This window comes from Hylobates moloch, unplaced genomic scaffold (genome assembly GCF_009828535.3).
Source record: "Hylobates moloch isolate HMO894 unplaced genomic scaffold, HMol_V3 SCAFFOLD_2, whole genome shotgun sequence".
In the NCBI taxonomy this organism is placed as follows: Eukaryota; Metazoa; Chordata; class Mammalia; order Primates; family Hylobatidae; genus Hylobates; species Hylobates moloch.
The window spans coordinates 131,845,972-131,870,706 of record NW_026652277.1 but is presented as its reverse complement, the minus strand read 5'-3'; the positions used below and the strand labels follow the sequence as shown (position 1 = coordinate 131,870,706).

General features: G+C 39.7%; 1 protein-coding gene and 1 long non-coding RNA gene across 2 annotated transcripts in view; one reads left to right on the top strand and one right to left on the bottom strand.

Annotated features, from left to right (window-relative positions):
- HS3ST5 (heparan sulfate-glucosamine 3-sulfotransferase 5) overlaps positions 1–20,345 on the top strand; it is a 295,400-nt gene extending 275,055 nt beyond the window's left edge. The window contains exons 4-5 of the mRNA XM_032157156.2: positions 13,064–13,202; positions 17,747–20,345. Of these exons, the coding sequence (XP_032013047.1) occupies positions 13,096–13,202; positions 17,747–18,680 (1,041 nt within the window). The 5' untranslated portion in view covers positions 13,064–13,095 and the 3' untranslated portion in view covers positions 18,681–20,345. The remainder of the gene's footprint in view (positions 1–13,063; positions 13,203–17,746) is intronic.
- On the bottom strand, positions 822–23,429 carry LOC131382869 (uncharacterized). The gene is made up of 3 exons (XR_009212459.1): positions 23,314–23,429; positions 21,817–22,217; positions 822–945 (listed from the first exon to the last, which is right to left on the bottom strand). It is a non-coding gene; the product is annotated as an uncharacterized LOC131382869 (long non-coding RNA).
- Between the last annotated feature and the right edge of the window lie 1,306 nt (positions 23,430–24,735).

Below are 24,735 nucleotides of genomic sequence, written 5' to 3'. Positions count from 1 at the left end.
GAGAGCTACCATGTTCTCGAAGGCAGACACCATTTTCAGTGTTGTTTACCCAAGGAAAAGACGAGACTCAGGGAAGACCACAGAACTGAGAGGGAGAAATAAAAGGAAGTGAAAATCCCAGCTCTGTAAGAAGATGTGAAGCGTTGTGTTCCTGTGTGATGGAGTTAAGACAGTGTCTGTCTCTTAAAGTTCAGTGTCTGAAGAAGAAAGGAGGTACCACTGTGAAGAGCCATAGCTCCCACACAAGTAATCTATCCTCAAAGACCAAAAAGTCTGGCTGCAGAATCAGGCACATAATTTATGGGGCCCAGGGCAAAATAAAAATGCAGAGAATTCTAAGACAGCGACAATAGAGCATTAAACCAAGCACAGGGCCTTTCTGAGCACAGAGCCCCACGTAAATGCACAGGTACCAGCTCATGTCTCACCACAAGTAGTTACTTTAGTAATGTCTGGTCTAAACATACCCAGTGAAGTCTTCACTTTGCATGTGGTTTTTGAAGAAAAGAGTGTTGTTGAAGGAAGAGTTGTGCTTTTTGGAGAGTAGTTTGTGGCTACTTGGGCAGGAGGCAAGGACTCTTCAAGGTGGATTTTAGGGCCAGGAGGTGAGATTCTGAAGTGCAGCAGATCCTGCCTTTGTAGCGATTCTTCCCTCACTGCCAATCTAAGAGAATCAGAGGCTACAGCCACACCACCCTGAATGCGCCTGAACTCTCATGAGAGGATCTAAGCTCTATGTTTAACAGATGATGCGGATCTTATATGTATATCAAGAGTTGAACACTAGAAAACTACAAAAGTAATGAGGCAGAATCTGTGTCTGTTGTCCATATTATTTCTTGCATCTGCAGTTCCTGATGCATGGTAGGTCCTCAGTAACTATTTGTTGATGACTGGTAACAGGTGGTTATCTTAGTGTTGAAATCTGGTGGAGTCCTTCTGGCCCTAAAAGGAAGATCAGAGATTTAGAGAAGAAAGGTGCCCCTGGCAATAAAAAGAAAAAAGTTTTGAAGCATGTTAAGAATGCTAATTTTAATACTGCAATTTAAGAAAATGTTAGCATGCCTAAGAAGAGGAGACTTTTAGTATCATTTTGCATACAAGCTAATTATATATTATTTTATAGGTTTATTAAATATTTATAAAGTTTCCTAAGATTTTTAGCTGTACTTTTGCTATTAATGTTACTTAAGAATAATATCTCAGTAGTCTTTTCTTTTTAGGTTATTTTATTTAGAGAACATAGTCAGTGGCAGGGTATAGGGAGAAGCAAAAAAGCTGGGAAGAAAGACTTAGAAAAGTCAAAAAAAGAAAGGAAAAGATCGCAGGGGTCTCAGAAATCAAAACAGACCTCTGTAAATAGGCAGATTGGAGAGGGAGGCTAAAAACAGAAGATGAGAGGTAGGCCCCCTTTTTTAAAAGAGTTCTTGGCAACATACTGCACACTTGATGGGAACTTGGGAAAGGCCTGATTATTGAATGTGCAAAAGAAAAATAAATGGGGCATAATTAGTGGTGTCCTGGTAAATACTTAACAACTAGCTCTTGGGGAGGGGGGTGTGGTTTGTAGTATTTGTCAATTTCTATTGCATAAATTCTTCATGGCCATTTTTTTTGCTCTTTTTTAATTATTATACTTTAAGTTCTAGGGTACGTGTGCATAACGTGCAGGTTTGTTACATAGGTATACATGTGCCATGTTGGTTTGCTGTACCCATCAAGTCATCATTTACATTAGGTATTTCTCCTAACGCTATCCCTCCCCCAGCCTCCCACCCCCAAACAGGCCATGGTGTGTGATGTTGCCCTCCCTGTGTCCATGAGTTCTCATTGTTCAGCTCCCACTTATAAGTGAGAACATGCGGTGTTGGTTTTCTGACCCTGTGCTATTTTGCTGAGAATGATGGATTCCACCTTCATCCATCTCTCTGCAAAGGACATGAACTCATCCTTTTTATGGCTGCATAATATTCCATGGTGTATATGTGCCACATTTTCTTTATCCAGTCTATCATTGATGGACATTTGGGTTGGTTCCAAGTCTTTGCTATTGTGAATAGTGCCACAATAAACGTATGTGTGCATGTCTCTTTATAGTAGCATGATTTATAATCCTTTGGATATATACCCAGTAATGGAATTGCTGGGTCAAGTGGTATTTCTGGTTCTAGATCCTTGAGGAATTGCCACACTGTCTTCCACAATGATTGAACTAGTAGGTAGTTTACACTCCCATCAACAGTGTAAAAGTGTTCCTATTTCTCCACATCCTCTCCAGCATCTGTTGTTTCCTGCCTTTTTAATGATCGCCATTCTAACCAGTGTGAGATGGTATCTCATTGTAGTTTTGATCTGCATTTCTCTGATAACCAGTGATGATGAGCATTTTTTCATTTGTCTGTTGGCTGCATAAATGTCTTCTTTTGAGAAGTGTCTGTTCTTATCCTTTGCCCACTTTTTGATGGGGTTTGTTTTTTTCTTGTAAATTTGTTTAAGTTCTTTGTAGATTCTGGATATTAGCCCTTTGTCAGGTGGATACATTGCAAAAATTTTCTCCCATTCTGTAGGTTGCCTGTTCACTCTGATGATAGTTTCTTTTGCTGTGCAGAAGCTCTTTAGTTTAATTAGGTCCCATTTGTCAATTTTGGCTTTTGTCGCCATTGCTTTTGGTGTTTTAGTCATGAAGTCTTTGCCCATGCCTATGTCCTGAATGGTATTGCCTAGGTTTTCTTCTAGCGTTTTTATGGTTTTAGGTCATACATTTAAGTCTTTTCCATCTTGAGTTAATTTTGTATAAGGTGTAAGGAAGGGATCCATTTTCAGCTTTCTACATATGGCTAGCCAGTTTTCCCAGCACCATTTATTAAATAGGGAATCCCTTCCCCATTTCTTGTTTTTGTCAGGTTTGTCAAAGATCAGATGGTTGTAGATGTGTGGCATTATTTCTGAGGCCTCTGTTCTGTTCCATTTGTCTATATCTCTGTTTTGGTACCAGTACCATGCTGTTTTGGTTACTGTGGCCTTGTATTATAGTTTGAAGTCAGGTAGCATGATGCCTCCAGCTTTGTTCTTTTTGCTTAGGATTGTCTTGGCTATGTGGGCTCTTTTTTGATTCCATATGAAATTTACAGTAGTTTTTTCCAATTCTGTGAAGAAAGTCAGTGGTAGCTTGATGGGGATAGCACTGAATCTATAAATCACCTTGGGCAGTATGGCCATTTTCATGATATTGATTCTTCCTATCCTCTTCATGGCCAATTTTAAGCTACCAACATGAATTGACTGAATATGAAATCTTAAGCTAACAAGATGAATTCACTAAATGTGAAATTGAGAAGAGATATGTAGTATTTCATTGTACAGATGCAACAGACTTAACCTCGAGACCATAGATAATAGTAAAATGGAGTAAGATAATTAGGAAATAAGGAGTTTTTCAAATTTATTACCTTTGCTTTACTCTACTTAATTATGAATTTATATAATACAATTTTAATTTTTAATAATGACTTTAACAACTGGCTTGCAAAGTAGGAGCCAGCTGTGGCGTGCCAGTGGATGGGCATCACCACATGACTCTACCATCTGTGTTAAAATAGAAAAAGAGCTTTTTCAATTTTTTTTCTTTCTTAAAAGGAATTCAGAAAAGTGTAACAGGAGACAAGAATCTCCTAAGAGTATTTTTTGTCACCACTTTGCCAAAGGTTTTTTTCTTTTAAAACACTCAACTCAGAATTTGCAGATTGAAAGTTTAGACAAAGATGAGGGATACATCTATTTCTACCAATAAAATCTGCAATATTTTCAACTTCGCATGAGCTTCATAGGGAGGCAGAGTCATGCAATGTAGAAAGCCCTAATATAATTATTTACAACCCCAGACTAAGCGTTTGCAGCTTTGAGCAGGACATTTCACCTCCCTAGGCTTTGAGACAAGAATGCCCACTGCCCCACTTCTATCACAGGGCAACATGTGCATGTCAGGTGGGGGCTTCTCACATGCTGCAATGTTGAGATCTGCCATTTATTTTTAATGGTTCCATAAAAGTAATATGTGCTTCTATAGAGACAAATAAAACAAATATGGAAAAACATTAACAATCAGTGAATCCAGGCAAAGGATATACGAGTATTCGATTTTTTAAAAATAAAAAAATAGAAACACTAAGGTCATTTATACACAGACAGCATTTGGCAAACCTGCTAAGTAGTATACAAAGACAAAGTAGTAGTATCTGAAGAGATGTGGTATCCAGATGCCATAATCTTAGGATAGTCAAAGTTCAATTTATCTAACTGATTGGATTATTCAGCAATCATTTACTGAGTACCAATGACCCTAAATGCTGGAGATAACTCAATAATGCACAACACATACTTCTTAATCTCACAGAATTTAATCTAGTTAGAGTTACACACAAGTAAACAGACAATTACAATATGGCTTAAATAGAATTAAGTAGAGACTGCTGTGGTGCCATATAGGAAGAACAACTAAACCAGCCCTAAATGATCAAGAAAGACTTTCCCAAGGAAACTGAGAGCAGTGAGAACCTCAGATATAAAACATAGGAATTAAACCGAGGCCTGGGAGGAAGAGCAAGCATCCGTCGACGTGTCTAGCATTTATACTATAAGCCAAGCAACACATGCCTATTTACTCCTCACAGCAGTGCTGTGGGGCAGGTTATTGGTATCCCATTTGACAGATCTGATAAATAGAGTACAGAATTGGTATTTTCAAGCAATGGAAATCTTATGAAGAAAGGCCCTGAAGCAAAACTGATCATGGCTTATTCAAAAGAACTGCAAGTTGTTCTGTGTATTGCAGTTTGTATATGTAGGCCTTGGGTAGGGTATGTGGAGTTACAGTGGAACGGAGTACAGGGTCTTGTCGATGATAGGCATCTATTAAAGGGTATTAAGCCTGGAGATGATGTGATCCAGTTTCCACTGGGAAAGATTACTCTGGCATCAGTATGGAGAATAAATTAAGGAAGGAACAAAACTAATAGTGGGGATACCACCTGGGAGCTCATAAATTAGTCTAAAAGACACAGTGGCCTGAACTAAGGCAGTCACAAGTAATGGCAGAAATTGGGTGGATTCTAACAGGACTGGAGGTGGCATCTTACTGGCTGATTGGACATGGGGACAGGGTGGAGCCAAGAATGACAACTTCCAAGGTTTTTGGCATGGGTGAGGGGCAGATGGGGAGCCATTCACTGAGATATTGAGAGGCAGTGCTGTGGGAAGGGGTGGGTAGGGATTGGGTGATAATGAGAGGGCAAAGACAGCTTTAATCAAGATCTTACGAAGACCAGCACACAAGAATCTGAGTCTGTGATAAGTGGCAGCTAATCCCAATGGTATTTTGATCATCTACTATAAATCTTTCTAAGAGATAGTTCTTGAGTTATGGAGAGAAAAAGTGGGGTATCCATGATTCTGGTCAGTTTTAATTATAAGTGGCTTGGTGAATATGAAAAAAACCCTTGGTAAATTATGGAAACATGACCTTTCATTATAATTGCTACTATCATTACTTATTAGTATCTTCTCCCTGCTTTCATCAGGTTCAAACCACCTAAATGGTCCCTTTTACCTGCCCTTTTATGGAAACATTTTTCCTCTTTTTTTTTTTTCATCTCCCTATCCTCTAACTCAAGGTTCAACGGCAGGTAATTTGGGTGGAGTTAAGTGGTTTTTTTCTGCTCCCAATCAATGAACGAATATTTATTAAGAATCTCCCAGAAGCTAAGCTATGAGGGCACAAAGGCGTAAGAGTGATAGAATGGAGTTTGGGGACTGGGTTGGGGTAAGGTTGGGAGGGGGATGGATAAAAGACTACATATTGGGTACAGTGTACACTGCCTGCGTACCAAGTGCACTAAAATCTCAGAAATCTCCACTAGAGGATTTATCCATATAACAAGATAACATATAACCACCTGTACCCCCAAAACTATTGAAATTATTTTTTAAAAACTCTCCCATGTAAGTGTAAATCACCACTAGAGGACTTATCCATATAACAAGATAACATATAACCATCTGTATCCCCAAAACAATTGAAATTATTTTTTAAAAAGTCTCCCATGGGCCGGGTGTGGTGACCCACTCCTGCAATCCTAGCACTTTGGGAGGCCGAGGCTGGTGGATTGCCTGAACTCAGGAGTTTGAGACCAGCCTGGGCAACATGGTGAAATCCCATCTCTACTAAAATACAAAAAAAAAAATTAGTTGGGCATGCCGACGTGTGCCTATAGTCTAGCTACTCGGGAGGCTGAGGCAGGAGAATTGCTTGAACCTGGAAGGCAGAGGTTGCAACGAGCCAAGATTGTGCCACTGCAATCCAGCCTGGCAACAGAGCGAGACTCCGTCTCAAAAAAAAAAAAAAAAAAAAAATTCTGCCATGTAAGTATCCAAAGTTCTATGACTGGTGCTGCAATCATGGGGTCATGTTCTTTGGGGTCAGATAATTCTGAATTTAAATCCTCCTTCTGCATTTACCAACCACAGCCCTTGGGTAAAAAATCTACTCATGTCTGCTCAGTTTCCATTAAAAAAAAAAAGATAATATTACAGAGGTTTGTTATATCATATGAGATAGTAAATGTAAAAGAAAATAACACAGAGCCTAGTGTTCAATAAATGTAGTTCCTGTCCACCTCATAAGGCTGTTGCCCAGGATAAATGAGCTAATACTCAAAAGAGGGTTATGATTTCCTTGGAATAATTCTGCTATGTAAGTTCAGTCGTTTTTAATGAACTTTGCTGCTATTGTTCCTCTTGTTGTTTTTACTGGTACCAAGGGCTTGTGGTAACCATGTCTACAAGCCTTTGAGCAGCACTTGAACACATCTTTATTATTATTTTTTTTGAATCTCCTTATTTCTTTGTTTCATCTGGGGACTCATTTGTTTCTTTGCTTAGTGCTGCTTTAGAGAAACAGCCAGATGTCTCTACAACTTGTCGTTTCTGGCCACATACTCTGTTATTTAGATACTCTGCTTTGTTCAGCCAAGATACCGTGTCTGTTAAAGCTTTAGGAGTCTGAAGAAACTAATTGTGCTGTTATTGGCAGGCAAAATGAAAGACACTGAGAGATTAAAAACTGTGGATGGGGGGAGCTTAAATGTCACTGTAGGTCTTCAAGCATTTTTTATATAAAAAGAAATAATAAACTTTTAAAAAAAACTTTAGTTTTATATGAATTTCCCATTACCAGTATAACTGCTTTGATGAAAGATTATTAAAATATCCATTAAAGCTGGCATAGCTAAAGGGATGGGATTTGGGGGTTGGAGAAGCAGTTAACACTCTACCCAATTTAACAGCATTGTCCATAAGGATCAAATGGTGTGCCTTCTCTTTGTCTTATATTCCTAGACCAAAAGCAACAATCTCCAGCTTTTAAGACACCATCTTGGCAGATTCGAATGCTTTATAATGTTATAGAAAGCCAAAGAGGCATTTTCAAAGTTAAATTAACCAGATATCTTTGGTTTTCCCTGGGGAAGTTTTATTCAGAGCTGCTATGATATTGTATCTTAGCACATAGTCTGAGACTGGTTACAAAACAGAATGAGATTTCACTTTCTGTCTGCTAGACAGCCTCATTAGAAACTTTTGGCTTGGCCTCCTCATTTCTCAAAAATTCCAAGAGATTTCAGCTCAAGAAGAGAAATATTGACTGTGTGTGTATGCATGCACCATCTTGCTTTGAACAAAAAATATAGCATTAGCATTCTAATTCTTAACAAGAATTTCCATTAAAAGTTATTTAAAATACTTTAAAATACTATTTTTCATAATTCCAGTATACTACTTATGAAAACTGCTTTTATTTTATTCTTTTTCTCTGTAAAATGCATTGCAATAATTAATCTACCTCGTGAAGCCATTAATTATGTTATGCTTCATTTTTGCACAATGCACAAATGTTCCCAAAGTTCTATCCTACTGTTTTACTCAGTGCTCACATCATAAGAACCCTGTGAGATAGACATTATTATCATAATTTTATGGATGAGAAAAACAAAACTCAGAAAATTTCCATGACAAAACCACACCAAAATGTGACCCAAGGTCTTTTGACTCCCAATCCAGTGGTCTTTCCACTTCAACATGAGTGACTCACTCATATTAGTTGAGATCTTCGATAAAAATATTTGTTTTTCTCATTGTCACAGTAGATAGGAAGGTACCTTGGAATGCATACTGGGCCTGCCATAACCAGAGGGGGCAGTGTAAGGAGCCAGCAGCCTTGCGAACAAAATGCTGGAGAAATCAGGTCTCCTGAAGAGAGAAAAACCTCAGTAGGCATATTTAAGGCATCTCAGGCGCAGAGAAGCTAGGCTGGCAGTAGTATCTAATCCCAGAGAGCAAAATGTCTATGGTAATAACTGGGTTTAACATAAAGCGAGAGTTAGGTTTAATAGCCTAGAATATACCAGATGACCTGTGCATTGCAATTGGATGCTGACAGTTTTTTCGTCATAGTCTCCTAAATCTTGCACTACTTCTTCAGCAGGCTTCACATTCTGTCATGTTTTTCTTCTTTTTCCTGTCTGCTAAACTTGAACAGTTTAACCATGAGGTCATTTTATAACTTCACTCACCCCTACACGCAAAAGCCTTGCAAGTTTTGTTCCCAAGCCCAGCTATTGCCCTTTGGTCCTGTAATTATTTATACAATGGACATGACCCATTCCTACCCACCAGTGGAATGTGTATTGGGTTTTTTCCCCTGAACTCCACATCCACCGAGATCAAGATCACTTCCTAGGAAGACACCAGTAGGATCTGGAAGTCTCGAAGGAGGAGACATAGGAAAGATATCCCAGGACAGCAAGGAAGCTGATGATTGCACAGAGATAAGAGAAAAGGCATATGGAGAACAGTGCAGGGGCTGACCTGACAGTCTCAGAGGCTAGAGTGAGTGACTTAAGAGGGTGAGAAGCTGACTGTCCACACTGGGACCTCAGAAGGAAGGGCGTAGACTTTCAAGAGGAAGCGATTGAACTTGATCCAGTGAACAACCAAAAATAGATAAGCGACAAAATAACTTATATTAGGAAGATTAATAGTACTATACAGGGCCATAGAAAATGAACAAGGGGAGCATACCCAAATGTTAAGGAACAAGGGAGGCACAAAATGCCTGCACATCACGAAGCAAGAAGAAATTAAGGAGAAATCATTTTTACTGACCTTGGTGACTGAAGATACAAAAGATAGTAGAAAACGATAAGCTTTAAAACTTTATTCTAGTTTTTTTGTTGTTTTTTTATTTTTGCTTTTGTTTTTGAGACGGAGCCTTGCTCTGTCACCCAGGCTGGAGTGCAGTGGCACGATCTTGGCTCACTACAACCTCCACCTCCCGGGTTCAAGTGATTCTCCCACCTCAGCCTCCAGAGTAGCTGGGATTACAGGCACCCGCCATCACGCCCAGCTAATTTTTGTATTTTTGTAGAGACAGGATTTCACCATGTTGTCCAAGCTGGTGATCCATCTGCCTTGGCCTCCCAAAGTGCTAAGATTACAGGCATGAGCCACCATGCCCGGCCTGTTCTAGTTTTATAAATACAAGATTAATGCATACCCATTGAATCAGAATATCTGAGGGTGGTAGCAAGTGTGTGTGTTTTAAAGGCTCTGCAAACTTGCCATAGAGAATCACTGGCCTGTGCAGCAAAGCAGATTCTGGGCTTAGTACCTTTCCGTAAGGTTTCTAGTGCTTCTGAGTCAGTCAGTAGGTTTAGTCCATTGCCCCGTTGCTAGGAGATGATGATAATGCACACCAAAGAAGCAGCTAACACAATTCAAATGCTTATGCACAATGAAATGCCTAACTGTGGTTTTGACTGAAAGAACAAGAGTTAGTGGAGGTGGGTGATGATCCTGGACTGGAAGCTGGAGAAGGCTTCCCAGAGGAACTCTGATATAGCCCAGACCTTAAAGAATGGGTGGACTGGAGCTAAAAACAGACAGGTGGACCAAGTAGCTGGTGAAAGTGGACGAAGCATTGTGCAGTACAGTTTTAAGCAGGAGGGCATGGGCACTATGTTTAAATAGCAGAGGAGGTCGATAACTTCCCTAGCCTACCTCTGAATTGGTCCCCTGTATGAGGCTGGAGACCCTTGCAAAGGCCATGGGGCAAGCACATTTTTCCTTTATTTTTCCCATCCCTTCCCTTTGCAGCTCAGCCACAGACAAGCTTTCTTCCCTCACACTACTAATCTGTGAATGCACACTAAATTCAGTCATGCTAAGAAACAAATGACACATAATCCTTTGCATTAGTCTGGCAAGCTAATAAACCTTTACATAGTAATGTCACTTGTAGAAACCTCATTTCATTCTTACTACAGCACTGTGGAATGGGGAAGCCAGAAGTGGTCCTCATATTGTAGATAAGAAAAGGAAACCCCAGAGAATCCAACCTCAAAACCATAGAATTACTAACGGGAGTATTTAACTGGGGGACTTGAACACAGTTTTCTTTCTGCCACCCTGTTCTGCAACTTGCTGCAGTATTTGCATTTCAACAAGGATCAGAGCCCAAAGCACGTGGGTCTAACTGAGGACTTCAGACATTAACCTGTAGACAGGAGATTGGTTCTTTCAGTGAAGCTCTGAATCACATTACGTAGGTAACTGTCTTGACTTCACATTATCTGTCAGTTGTGTGATCACAGGCAAGTTGGAAAAAATTGTGAGCTTCACTTGACCTATGAAATGGAAATAACTCCATCTACTTTACAGGGTTTTTGAGAATTTCCTGAAATACCACCCGGACAATGTCCTTGCTACACAGTAAGCCTCAAGAAACCTCACTCTCTTTCTCATCCCCATTTTATTTAAACACAAGGCAAGCCCTGCTACGTTAAAACCACAGGCTCATCCAGCCTACCTGTTTTTGCTCTCTCTTTGCTTATACTCTTAGTCTTTTCTCTCTTTCCCTCTACCTTTGTCAACCACACTTGCCTGCCTTCACTTCTTAAACAAGCCGAGCATTTTCCCTCCTCAGCCCCTCATGTGAGCTGGTTCCTCTGCTCGCTCATGCCTCCTTGCTCCTCCTCCTCCAGGTGTCACTCCAAGTGTTACTTCTTCAGGAAGGACTGAAGTAGGTTCCTCCTATTACTCTTTCTCACTAGATCCTGTAACTTTCCTTTGTCATATTGAATACAATTTGTAAGTATGCATTAATCCTGTATGTAGGCTTAATGCCTGTCTTCTCCACTAGACTGTGGACTCCCACAGGGCAAGAACTTGTCTATTTATTTGGCCACTATTCTCCATAGTACCCAATACAGAATTTAGCACATAAGACATGTTCCATAAGTATTTGTCAACTGTGTGTTGGATGAGTGCTGGTCTTATCTCTCCCTCTTAGGATGCCCTCCTACCATCTCCTCAGCAATTCACATAGTACATTCCACACACACACAAAAATTTTACCATGCCCACATTCTCTGATCTTTTCCTTAATTTTCTTTTCCCAACACTTACTCATACTTTATCATAATTTGGTAATGTTTTCTGGTTGTTTCATGATTCCGTAATCACATTATCAGTTTTCTAAGGACTAAAACTCTTTGGGGATCTGTTTTCAAATCTCCGATAAACCTAGTATAATAGTTGAAAATGCTTTGAGAATTCAGTGATTTCTTGATTAATAAATGAATAGATCAATCACTCAATCCTAATATATCCCTTTTGCACAAAGAAAATCTTCACATAGCAATACAGAGATATCATTGCAGCAAAACAATTTCTAACCATGACTCATTGCTAGCTATATAGCTTCCTTCTTGGGTTACTATTTTGAGTTTCAATAAGAGGCAAACAATCTTATCTTGAAAGGGGGATTGGATTTATTTTTAATAAGACACGCTGAATTTGGAGCTTGCATTTTTCCCCAAAATTTAATAACAGCACTAGTAAAGCCCTGCACTCCTCAGCTGGCCTTATTTCAGGTATACGAGAACAGAGCTTCCAGGTAAGCTTCTTTTATGATCTAAGAGTGAGACCAATATCACCAAACCTGTCTAAATTCATTGACAGCCAGGGGAGGTCATATAGCAAAAGCATCTAGTCTGAACATGTTTCAGAATCCAGGACTGAGCAGAGGACATGGAGGGAAACATCAGGTTCCCCAAGGCCATTGTCCTCAAACATGTGACATCCTGATAGTTACCACTGATAACCTCAGTATCACTTTGATTTCACTCCCTTCTTCTACTCACAACTAAAACAAAACAAAAACATATGTAATTAAAATATGTCATTGCTATGCTCAAAATGATAACTTATGAACTGGGATTTCAAATTCACCTTGTTATTATGAAGCAGAGCCTTCAGTTTATGGTTGCTCTGCTGTTAAGCCTCAAGTTGCCCTTTTTTTTTTTTTTTTTTTTTTTTTGTGAGACAGGTCTTCTCTGTCACCCAGGCCAGAGTGGAGTGGCATGATTGCAGCTCACTGCAAACTCCACCTCTTGGGTTCAAGCGATTCTCCTGACTCAGCCTCTCTAGCAGCTGGGATTACAGGCGCCCATCACTGTGCCCAGCTAATTTTTGCATTTTTAGTAGAGACGAGGTTTCACCATCTTGGCCAGGCTGGTCTCAAACTCCTGACCTCAGGTGATCCACCTGCCTTGGCCTCCCAAAGTACTGGGATTACAGGCTTGAGCCACAGTGCCCGGCCAAGTTGCTCATTCTGTCCATATTCTTTGAATCATTTTATACACACACACACACATGCACACACACACACTATATGTTACATGCATTTTTTAATTTACTTTGACAATTATCTAACAGGTTCTGTCTAGTTATTATCTTTTCCCCTAGAGTTAGTATTTGATCTTATTACATGGTCCAGGAAAAGAAAGGTAAGTTTTGCTAAATACCTGTTACATCGTGACAATTGTGAGAGTTGGTATGGGATCTGCTCTTTGTGCAGTGTCACTTATCACCTGTCTTCCACCTCTGCTTAGCTCTGTAACAACCAACAGAGCTTCTAAGAGATGACTGCTGATCAGTCCTTCTATCGCAGGCTGCAGCAGTCCTGAAGGTTGATGGAGGGCCATGCTATTCAAACAGCAGGCGTGGCTGAGACAGAAGCTCCTGGTGCTGGGAAGCCTTGCCGTTGGGAGTCTCCTGTATCTAGTCGCCAGAGTTGGGAGCTTGGATAGGTGGGTGCTTAAAACACATGCTTATACCCCTGTGACTTTAAGTCTTGATTTAAACTTCTTTAGGACATAATTTTAAGTCTATCCACTTGTTTTTCTCCTTCAAAATTCCCAGGAAACATGCTTTTCTGCAGTATTGATTTTGATTTATTGAGCCTTTAAAAGACAGAGATCCAAGTTGCTCAAACCAAGATGTTCTGTCAAGATCCATTTGTATTCCGTGTGCATTGACACTTGTTTTCAGGGAAGGGATAAAGCTGTGTACAGTAAAAATGTCATTTAATAGAGCTCAGTGTGGTCTGTGTGCATCTGGTGTTGACCTCTAGCTGTAGCAAAACAGTGATGATGTATCTATGTATCTTCCTTTTGAAATTTACGAATGGACACTTAATGTGCTATCAGGAGCATTAAAATTATGTATGAGCCTCTAAAGGAGTTCACCGAGTTTGCCATCCATTGCTCTGGAAAGATGGCTGCAGGCGTGGGGAGTTTTAACTATGTTAATTAGCTCTGGTTTTCAGGGGCTGAACGCACCAGACAAGGAGGCTGTTGCTCAGAATAATTGCCCAGAAAGCAATGGGAAATCCATGGAGAGAAAATTACAGTGCTAAGATTTAGCTCTAAATAGGCAAACAGTTGAGAGGTATTGGACTTGCAGAAGTCCCAGCAACATCAGCTGGCTTCACATTAAATGTTTCTGGTGTGTTCTATGTCTAGTCTAATGGGCAAAGACAGAGAAATTAATTTCTGAAATGTGAAGCTTCCTTTTTTGCCCTTAAAAAAAAATTTTTTTTTTTTGAGAGGAGTTTCGCTCGTTGCCCAAGCTAGAGTGCAATGGCGTAATCTCGGCTCACTGCAACCTCCTCCTCCCATGTTCAAACTATTCTCTTACCTTGGCCTCCCAAGTAGCTGTGATTACAGGCATGTGCCACACACCCAGCTAATTTTGTATTGTTAGTAGAGACAGGGTTTCACTGTTTTGGCCAGGCTGGTTTCGAACTCTTGACCTTAGGAGATCCACCTGCCTCGGCCTCCCAAAGTGCTGGGATTACAGGTGTGAACCACTGTGCCTGGCCGGCCCTTTAAAATTAATTCTTGCACTGGAAAGACTGAAGTGTGTTCTCCATGAGTTCAGTTCTCACAGTCAGTGAAAACACATACAAAATTAAAAATGAAAATCTCTTCCTTTCAGTTTTCTTTTCCTTCCAAAATTTAAGCTAATCTGTAGACCTTATCACTTAGATTATTTAGTAATAACATAGCAGTGGTCCTTGTTTTCCTTTAGTTGGTGTCATTTTGACTGGTAAAGTGAACTCCTCTGATGCTTCTCAATTCAAAATTCCTGAGTAATTGTCTCACTCACTAGTTGTTACCTACCCTGAGAGTGTAATCAGAGCTTCTCACTGACTTCCAGTAGTTTCCTAAAGTAGCACTTGATGGTTAATGAGAAGCCTTGAGGTGGTGCCATTGGCCTACCTCTGTAATGGAACTCATATCCAGCCCTCCCCAATTGATCTTTAATTAGCTTCCAATCATTTACCTTTTACTTAGTAATTGATCTAATGATCACTAATGCATTATTATTTAGTTGATGATTCTTTTCATTTTTTTAAACTCTGTCTCTAGACTCTAAGGGTGTAGCTTTTATTTGGAATTGAATTGTTTGGTGGGCTTTCTAAAAGCCTCTCACTTGAGACTTTGAGATTATGTCTGAAGCTAACACAGGCTTATTTAGGCCCACCCTCCAGTAACTGAAGACCCTGCTTTCTGGGAGGGAGGCAGAGGTTACTTCTACCATCCCTTCCAATCCTAAACCTGTATGATTTTTCAGTCTGGGACCCATACTCAGAATCTATGCTTTCGGAAGTGGGAAAGAATATTATATTTTCTCATATTTTCACATCCTATCTTGAGTTAGGGAGTCCAAAAAGCGACTATTCTGGAGGATGTGATCTCCCAGGGTGGAAGATAGAAAGAGGAAGGAAGAAAAGAAAGAAAATGACCCTTTCTACAAGTGGGGAAATTCCATTTGACCTCAAACAAAGCAGAGACTGTCTATATCAGCCACTCTCAGCCAGGGTACTATGAGAGAATTAAATCCTACAAAAGAGAATTTGAGTGACTGTTTCCTCAATTCTTCCAAGGATGGTACTAGCATCATTCTAGGTGCTTAGGACAGAAATCCATCAATGGATGCCTTACGGAAGTAGAGCTTAATTCTCAACCAGAATCCAAGAAGAACTGAAAGATGAACTTGTATTATTCCAATCAATGTCACAATTAAAAGCATCTTTGCCTATGTATCTATTGATAATTTTGTATCCTCCATTTAAAGCCCTAGTACAGTAATCTCAACAAATTTATAAAAACAAAATTCATGTTTCTCTAAACTTTTAACCGGGTTAAATCCTGCTTTTTAAAAGCTGTCTAGCCCAAGCACAGTAGCTCACGTCTGTAATCCCAGCACTTTGGGAGGCCGAGACAGGCGAATCACGAGGTCAGGAGTTCAAGACCAGCCTGGCCAACATGGTGAAACCTCGTCTCTACTAAAAATACAAAAATTAGCTGGGGGTGGTGGCACACATCTGTAATCCCAGCTACTCGGGAGGCTGAGGCAGGAGAATCTCTTGAACCCAGGAGATGGAGATTGCAGTGAGCCAAGATCGTGCCACTGCACTGCAGTCTAGGCAACAGACCAAGACTCCATCTCAAAAAAAAAAAAAGAAAAAAAAGTTGTCTATATTTTCACACTTTCCACAATGAGCATGAGTTGTTTTAAAAATCGTAAAAAAGAAACATCATGAAAAGTAATATACACTGATATTTTTCCTTAAGCATTATGATAGATAGCTGTTTAAACAGAACAGACCAAGACCATGCTCCTCAATTCTGCAGAACAGGCTGGGTGTATTAGTCCGTTTTCACACTGCTAAAAGACATACCTGAGACTGGTAATTTATAAAGAAAAAAGGTTTAATTGACGCACAGTTCTGCATGGCTGGGGAAGCCTCAGAAAACTTACAATCATGGCAGAAGGCAAAGGAGAAGCAAGGCACGTCTTACATGGTGGCAGGAGAGAGAGGGAGCTTGCAGGGGGTGGTGCCATACAGTTTTAAACCATCAAATCTCATGAGAGCTCATTATCATGAAAACAAGGGGGAAATACACCCCCATAATCCAGTTACCTCCCACCAAGCCCCTCCTCTGACATGTGGGGATTACAATTCGGGATGAGATTTGGGTGGGGGCACAGAGCCAACCAAATCACTGGGCATGCCCTTGAGGTTGTTTCTCATCTCAGAAAACAAGAAAGATGCAATACAGTCTCTTGGGAAAAGCAAGCAACAGCCTCATTGCCACAGACGGGGAGACACAGGTTCCAAATTATTAGAATAACTGGAAGCTTTCAAGTGTAAGAATTGGTTTAACAGCCTTTTTGACTGATATTATTTAATTTTACCAAGAAGGCTAAAATGCCCTCACAGATCAACTTAGGGAAATTATAATGAACTTCAGTTCAATTCAGACTATACCTAAAAGGAAACTCAGTTTGATAACCATGTATGTTAGCCATGACAAATTAAACAGTCACCATCGTCTGCTATCATTGTGACTGTTACCACATCTTTCTCCCTGAGAAAAGCAGAGATGGTTGTTCACTATTCAGGATAATATTGAAATGGAAATCCTCCTTTCTGGCTATATCCATTGCACTTCTTCCTTTAAGAGCTTGAGTTCCTGATTTTAATGGGCTTGGCAATGAGGTCTTGAGGTTTCTGGCCCTGTCAAGGTTTTGTTGATGCCTGGTCCCAGGTGTGGTAGGTGATATACAGCACTTGCTGATGGCAATTGGGTTTGATCCTATATTCAGCAAAGTGGAAATACAATCCTGACCTCTTTAGATAGAGAAAGAGAGGCAGAAGAAATATAGTATTCTTCTGGCTATCCTCAAGGCTAAGGGCAGAGAGTCTCAGAATGAAAAGCTCAGCAAGTTCCAAGATTGGAATTTTGCAGGTTGATGATGCAAACAGGCTGGGGCAGAAACTGGGACCTCCTTTCAGATTATATCTCAAAGAGTTTCAAGAGCCATATGAGTGCTGCTGAGCTGCAAGAAAATAATACCACACGAAATGTGAAACACATGTCCTCCCTGCTACCCTTCCACCTCCCAGCTGAAGATTATAATCTCCTGCCTTTCACTTTTTCTTAATGATTTTAACTGGTGAGCTGTTAAAAAGCTATTAGTATGGCTGGTGTCACTTGTCTATCCTGTACTGCGAACAGAAGTACATGCCGTAGTCAATTAAGTGCTTGGTGAATAAAAAAATTTTAAGGAGCACTAATAAAAAAATCTCATCAATTATGTGTGCTCCATTTAATACATGGTTGCTTAAAATAAAATTTCCCAAACATATGTTCATTATGGATTGCAGCAGGCTGGGAACCAGTGGCTTTATTTATGCATTTAAAGTCTTGGTCTGACTGGGGAACCAGAAAAATGAGAAGTTAGTTGCAATGAGCTTAAAGTGTCTCTGTCTTGCTTGCAGGCTACAACCCATTTGCCCCATTGAAGGTCGACTGGGTGGAGCCCGCAGTCAGGCTGAATTCCCACTCCGCGCCCTGCAGTTTAAGCGTGGCCTGCTGCACGAGTTCCGGAAGGGCAACGCTTCCAAGGAGCAGGTTCGCCTCCATGACCTAGTCCAGCAGCTCCCCAAGGCCATTATCATTGGGGTGAGGAAAGGCGGCACAAGGGCCCTGCTTGAAATGCTGAATCTACATCCGGCGGTAGTCAAAGCCTCTCAAGAAATCCACTTTTTTGATAATGATGAGAATTATGGTAAGGGCATTGAGTGGTATAGGAAAAAGATGCCTTTTTCCTACCCTCAGCAAATCACAATTGAAAAGAGCCCAGCATATTTTATCACAGAGGAGGTTCCAGAAAGGATTTACAAAATGAACTCATCCATCAAGTTGTTGATCATTGTCAGGGAGCCAACCACAAGAGCTATTTCTGATTATACTCAGGTGCTAGAGGGGAAGGAGAGGAAGAACAAAACTTACTACAAGTTTGAGAAGCTGGCCATAGACCCTAATACATGCGAAGTGAACACAAAATACAAAGCAGTAAGAACCAGCATCTACACCAAACATCTGGAAAGGTGGTTGAAATACTTTCCAATTGAGCAATTTCATGTCGTCGATGGAGATCGCCTCATCACGGAACCTCTGCCAGAACTTCAGCTCGTGGAGAAGTTCCTAAATCTGCCTCCAAGGATAAGTCAATACAATTTATACTTCAATGCTACCAGAGGGTTTTACTGCTTGAGGTTTAATATTATCTTTAATAAGTGCCTGGCGGGCAGCAAGGGGCGCATTCATCCAGAGGTGGACCCCTCTGTCATTACTAAATTGCGCAAATTCTTTCATCCTTTTAATCAAAAATTTTACCAGATCACTGGGAGGACATTGAACTGGCCCTGAAATAATATGTTATACAACACTATGTGTTGTGCCTGGAGACACACAATGTCTCCTATAGATTAAAATATGCACTTTTCCTAGGCAGAGCTATCCAAGTCATTTTTCCATGTATACTTGTACATACGCAGTGTGTGACCAAATATAAGATCAGTTCTTTTTCTACTGAAAATTTACAAAAAAAAAAAATTGCTGTCTGCATAGTCGCATCTTTTCAGCTATTTACAAAAAAGAAGAGGTGGTGGTATTGGGAGAAAGTGACTTCAGCTATTCTCACAGAGTTAGTCTTCCTTTGATTCAGAATTTGTCACCCGCCATTTTCATAGATTTAAGCCAAAAGATAAATGTGTGAAAATGTACCAATGGCTGCGAAGCTTCAGGAAGTACAGGATCCAGTGATGCATTTTTTTTTTCCTAAGGGAAAGCTGGCTCTTTAATTCAAATGCTGAATTGGTGCCATGAAAACAGAAAATGCTATTTTCTTATTATTTAAAAGAATGTCTTATCTCATAAAATTGACACTGTTCCAAAGTTCTTGTGGTGATTTTGCACTATTGTTTTCTTGTATGAACCATGGTGTCACTTGTAGCATGTCAATCACACATTGGAAAGTCAAGTCCTTTTACTTCCATGTTGTATGTCAACAGAGAGAAATGTCATGTACATAATGTATATTGTTGTAAATACTGGTTTCACACTAAGTAATTCTATTTTGTAAACCGAATATGGCTATTTAATTTATTGTGAAAATTAAATTTATTGTGGTATTTAAAAATGGAATGGATTAAAATTACTCTATGTGCAATTTTTTTTTTTTTTACTCATTTTGTTTTACATGCCCCCTGCTGGCTTCCAAAATGGAAGCTGTTTACGTGCATATGAGAGCACTTGGAAAGATGTGCTTCCCTGCTGGATTTCTGTACCCTTGTGAAAATGTATTTATGAAGTGAGGTTGAGTATATTAAAAAAGAAAAACCTCAACCATCTGGAAATCAAGTATAATACCCACCTCAAAGAACCCTAGTGCTGCTCTGCTACAACTTTGTAACAATTAATTTACTTGCAGTTGCTGCTGCTCAGGAAGAGAGACAAGGAATATTTTAACAGAATCAAGGCATAGAAGAATCATCATTTTATTTGAACCTCTAATCAGAGTTAGACCAGTAGAGAAATTAAATAGAATAAGATTAGAAAACTCTGTAGTGAAAGCTGCTGATGCTTCAAAAATGAATACAAGATCTCAGAACTCTCCCTGTTAGTTGAAAATATATCAATTTGCTCTGAAAGGATTCAGCTGCCTAGTGTTGCCATTACTAACATAAACATATGGCTCATATTTCCATCCAGAGAAATTAATGATAAATTGGTGCCTCGCTAACATCAGATACACTGTATTATACTTAAATATATTCAGTAAAATGTGGAAAGGGGTATTAACAACGACAATAAAAAGATGGATTTTTTTTTTCTCACAATCACAGTTGCTAATCCAGTGGGAGATGTTTGAGAGAGTTTTGTTCAACATCACAGTGACAGTGCCTAGGGAAATCAGAAAATTACAATGGATTCCCCTTTGATTGTAATAAGTGTTGATTTTCTCCATGAGTCGTTTATCCTGTCCAGTGATTTGACGGTGAACTTTTCTAAATAAATAGCCCTTTCCCCTCCGGTGTCGGTATATATTGCTTCTCAAGCCACCACCTTGGTAATCATCTCTATTGTCTGAATTAGCAGTGATGCTGTTCTCTCAGCTTGAAACAGGCATGACACCAACACATGCGGGCAGGCCAGCTCCTCCCTCACTGTGGAATGACACTAGAATCAGAGCCTCAGGTCTAAATGTCAGCCACTTCTCCCCTAAGCCATGAATGAAGTCAATATAAGGATCCTACAGTCAGATTTCTCTGGGCCTCAACTCTCTGCTAACCATCAGTATAAACTATTTGAATACAATGTTCAAGGACACAATCACTGTATTATCATTAATTTCATGGAAGTATTCTTAGAGCGCTATACGGCCAATATGATTTTGTGCCAGTAACTGTCAAATTATGCTCCATTGGAACACGGATGTTTCAAAAACTCAGACCAGGTATTCCATCAGTAAAATAAAAAATGGTCATCTTTTCCCAGATTCATAGAGGAATAAAAAAAAGTTAATAAATTGAAATTTCTCCGTAATGATCTTATATGTTACCAATTTTTCTTAGACTTTGCTACTGCTACCAATAGTGTATATCAGACTTTATTCTAAGATTCTATTTGACTTATGCCAACTTTTATCTCAATAAGCCAATATTTCTTCATATTCAGGGGCAGGGGGAGGGAAGCACTGTGATTTCTAGTTGTTCTACTTCCTAAGTAAATTTGAGAATTGTTTTAAATCTTTAAGCCTCCCCAAGGAGATCTAAAGCAAGGGCCTATGTTGGGAGAATTTTTTGGGTGGCAGGTTTTATTTCACTGAAAAAAAACAGTCACAGCCACTGCTGATTGAGCTAGGTAGAGAGAAATAAAAATGCTATGATTTAATAGCATAACACTCGTGGAGATTTTAAACCTACTTGTTTAGAAAAATGTTTCCTGTTATCAGACAGACAACAGAACTCTAGAGAAATCTTCACCTCATTACAATAGCTCCACTAGGGCTGTCTTTAATAAGTTACTTCTTTTATGTCATAAACACCTTGCATGTTTTCAAGAGGCACAGTAGAACCATACAGCTTTGTGAAACAGTTCTAGCTGCAACGAGAAAAATTGTTTAAGCAATGGCGGGGTTTCTGCTGGACCATAAAGCTGAAATTACACCATTTCTGGAAGCCAAGGAATTCCGGTTACAATTAAACAAATAGCCCAAGGGATGGAGAGAGACTAAGGATCAGAGAGATTTTAGATTTTAGAACAGTAAAATAAACCCATAGATACACATCCTGAAATTCCAAGTCTATCTCCTACCCACCTGAAACCACTGCATATAAACCCTTAATTAATTAAGGCACTAAACTTTTCTTAATAATTGCTATATAGAATAACAGAAGCCCAAGAAGCCCAAGACATTTTGGTTCTGAGTTAATATATGATCAAGCAAAGGCTTGTAAACTCTTCTGAGGTTTATAATCCCATCTGATCTTAGATTTGGTACCTTTTATGTTGATGGAGCAGTGAGAAGTCATTAATTGGCAGCCCAGTTCCTCCTCATGAGTGTTTCACGGGCGTGCTTCCTGGAATGCTGCCCCTGAAATGAAGGCTCTTCTGGAAGACAAGCTTCAAGGCCTTTGGGGGGCATCACCTGGGACACTGCAGATGCGCTGCTGCTCAGGGAAGGTGAGAACCAGGGACAAGTGCAGTCCAAATTCCATCCCTGCTGAGAAGCTTTTGCTTGGTCCAGTGAGCTGTTTGCTAAATCAAATTGCCTTCATAAGCCTAATTTGAGAATTTTCCAGCAATGGAGAATTTCAAATGATTGTAGTATCTTCCCACTGAAATCTTTTATACTCTTTCCACACACTCAGCAGCCATTTTCCACTAAAAATAGTCTACCATCTAGGAGAGAAAGAAAAACATTCCCCCTCAAAATTACTAAATACAGCAAAATCTTAGCAATTTGGGCTAACAAGGTGAAAATATAAAATATTTTCAAACAAATTCATTGCAATTATTGCCAAGTAGACAAAGCATCAAACCGGGAGGCCAAGCGGGCAGATCACGAGGTCAGGAGTTCGAGACCAGCTTGACTAACATGGTGAAATCCTGTCTCTACTAAAAATACAGAAATTAGCTGGGTGTGGTGGCATGTGCCTGTAATCCCAGCTACTCAGCAGGCTGAGGCAGAAGAATCGCTTGAACTCGGGAGGTGGAGGTTGCAGTGAGCCGAGATTGCGCCACTGCACTCCAGCCTGGGTGACAGAGTGAGACTCCATCTCAAAAAAAAAAAAAAGAAAGAAAAGAAAAATATCCAATTGTGCCTGCTTTGCCAAATCAAAGCCTCTTAATTGGCATATTGGATTTTTTTTCCAAATTGGTATTATTCAAGTATTTCAAAATAGTCTGTTCTCTTAAGTAGGTTATTCAAGCCCCCAGCATCTGTCAATTTTTATAGCACACCTTTTATAGCTCATGTAAGAGTGAAATTTAGTCCAAAAGATGATCATTTGGTAAGGTTCTAATTAACGATGCCTTACTATACATCTTATAAAAACAATTTCTTTACATTTGAGCTTTCAAAAAATTCTTTTCAGTTACATTTTATTGCACCTTTTAGGAATAAGAGTGCTATTTCATAATGATTAGAAACAGACTGAGGAGTTGAAAGGCAGAACTGAACTGATAGCAATATGCAGCTCCCATAGAAAGCACCTGTTGGTATTTCAAAAACAAGTGTCTGTTATTTAAAGATAGTTCAGTTGAAAAGCAGTACCCTTTCAGTCATATCAAGTAGGCAGTAGCATGGTTGGTACTTGATCAGGCTAGATCTATTGATGAATTTATGAACCATATCAGTCTACCAGGTTTGCGGGAGGTGTTGGTAAAAGGCTTTATTGTTTCTAAAGATATGTGTCACCCTCTCTCAAAAACAGTCTGTCAAGAAGGTGAGTGTCTCCTAATAGATGGGTAGCACCATTTCAAAAAGGTAGCTTACCTTACACATATCTAAATGCACATGTCTGTGCTTTGCATTTCCATTTCTTTGATGACACCAGAGAACATCCTTAAGACCAACTCTAAAACTGCCTGTTTCCTTGGTAAAGCCTCAGGAAGACTCACCTAAAGGTTTGGGCATAAATTATAAAAGAAGTTGTAATTGCTACATGATCAGGTAATCTAACACTAGGTCCTGTAAATAAACTTAACACGACTCTTTAAAGGTGAAACTCTCTAGCAACACCAGATGACCATGTTGCCATACCAAGTAGAACTAGTGAGTCACAGTTCAGAAACTGTAGGAGAAATAAATAAATAACTCAGCCTGGAAGAATCAGAGAAGGCTTCCATGAGGCACATTTGAAGATCATAACATCTCACCAGGCAGACAAACAGGAAAAGCATACTCCAGGATGAGGGAAACAAGACAGCAAAAGCACAAAGTGTGAAAAAGACTAGCAAATCCAGTATAGCTGGAGAGTAGGTCATAAGAGAAGGTGGAATGTAGGAATGGAAACTGCAACAGAGCTTCCTAGGCCCTGAGCGAGTCTTCCACCATAGCCTTGAGGGGACCCTGCTAGATAGCAGGCCAGGCCCATCATGCTGACTCTACACCCAGCTGATCCTTAGAGGCTGAGGGTTAAATACTGGAAAAGAGATGATAAAATTAATAAGCCGAAGGTTATCTTTCAAAGAGAAAAAAAAAAAATCACACAATTGGTGCCCATAGAATCATCATTTTCCTTCCCATTCTGCTTCACTCTTCTCTTTGCTTCTCTCACTTCTCTTCATGGCCAGTAGCTTTGCTGCAGCTGATGGGATCCTCCATATTTGGCTCATTTTTCTCCTGAGATTGAGGAAAAAGTGTTTCTGTGGGTATACTGACCACGGAAGAGTCACATTGTCTCCTTGCCACTGAGCTTCTCACCAAAACTTCACCCATCCTGAGACTACAACAGGAGACATAGGAATGAAAAGAAAAACAAACACAATATTCTCCTGCAAGATAGGTGGTAAGAGTGTTCTCAAAAAAAAAAAAAAAAAAAAAAAAAGGCCAAGAAACATATTCATTTCATTACAAATAAAGCAAATAAAGTCATGCATCACTTAATGACAGGGATATGTTCTAAGAAATGCATCATTAGGTAATTTTGTAATTGTGTGAACAACATAAGAGTGTACTTACACAAACCTGGATGATATAGCCTGCTAGACTCCTAGGCTATATGGTATAGCCTATCACTCCTAGGCTACAAGCCTGTATGGCATGTTACTATATTGAATTCTGCAGGCAATTGTAACACCATGATAAAGATCTGTCTATCTAAACACATCTAAACATAGAAAATGAACAGTGCAAATATAGTGTAAAAAAATAAAAAAATTGTTAAATGCTACACCTGTATAGTTAGGGCACTTA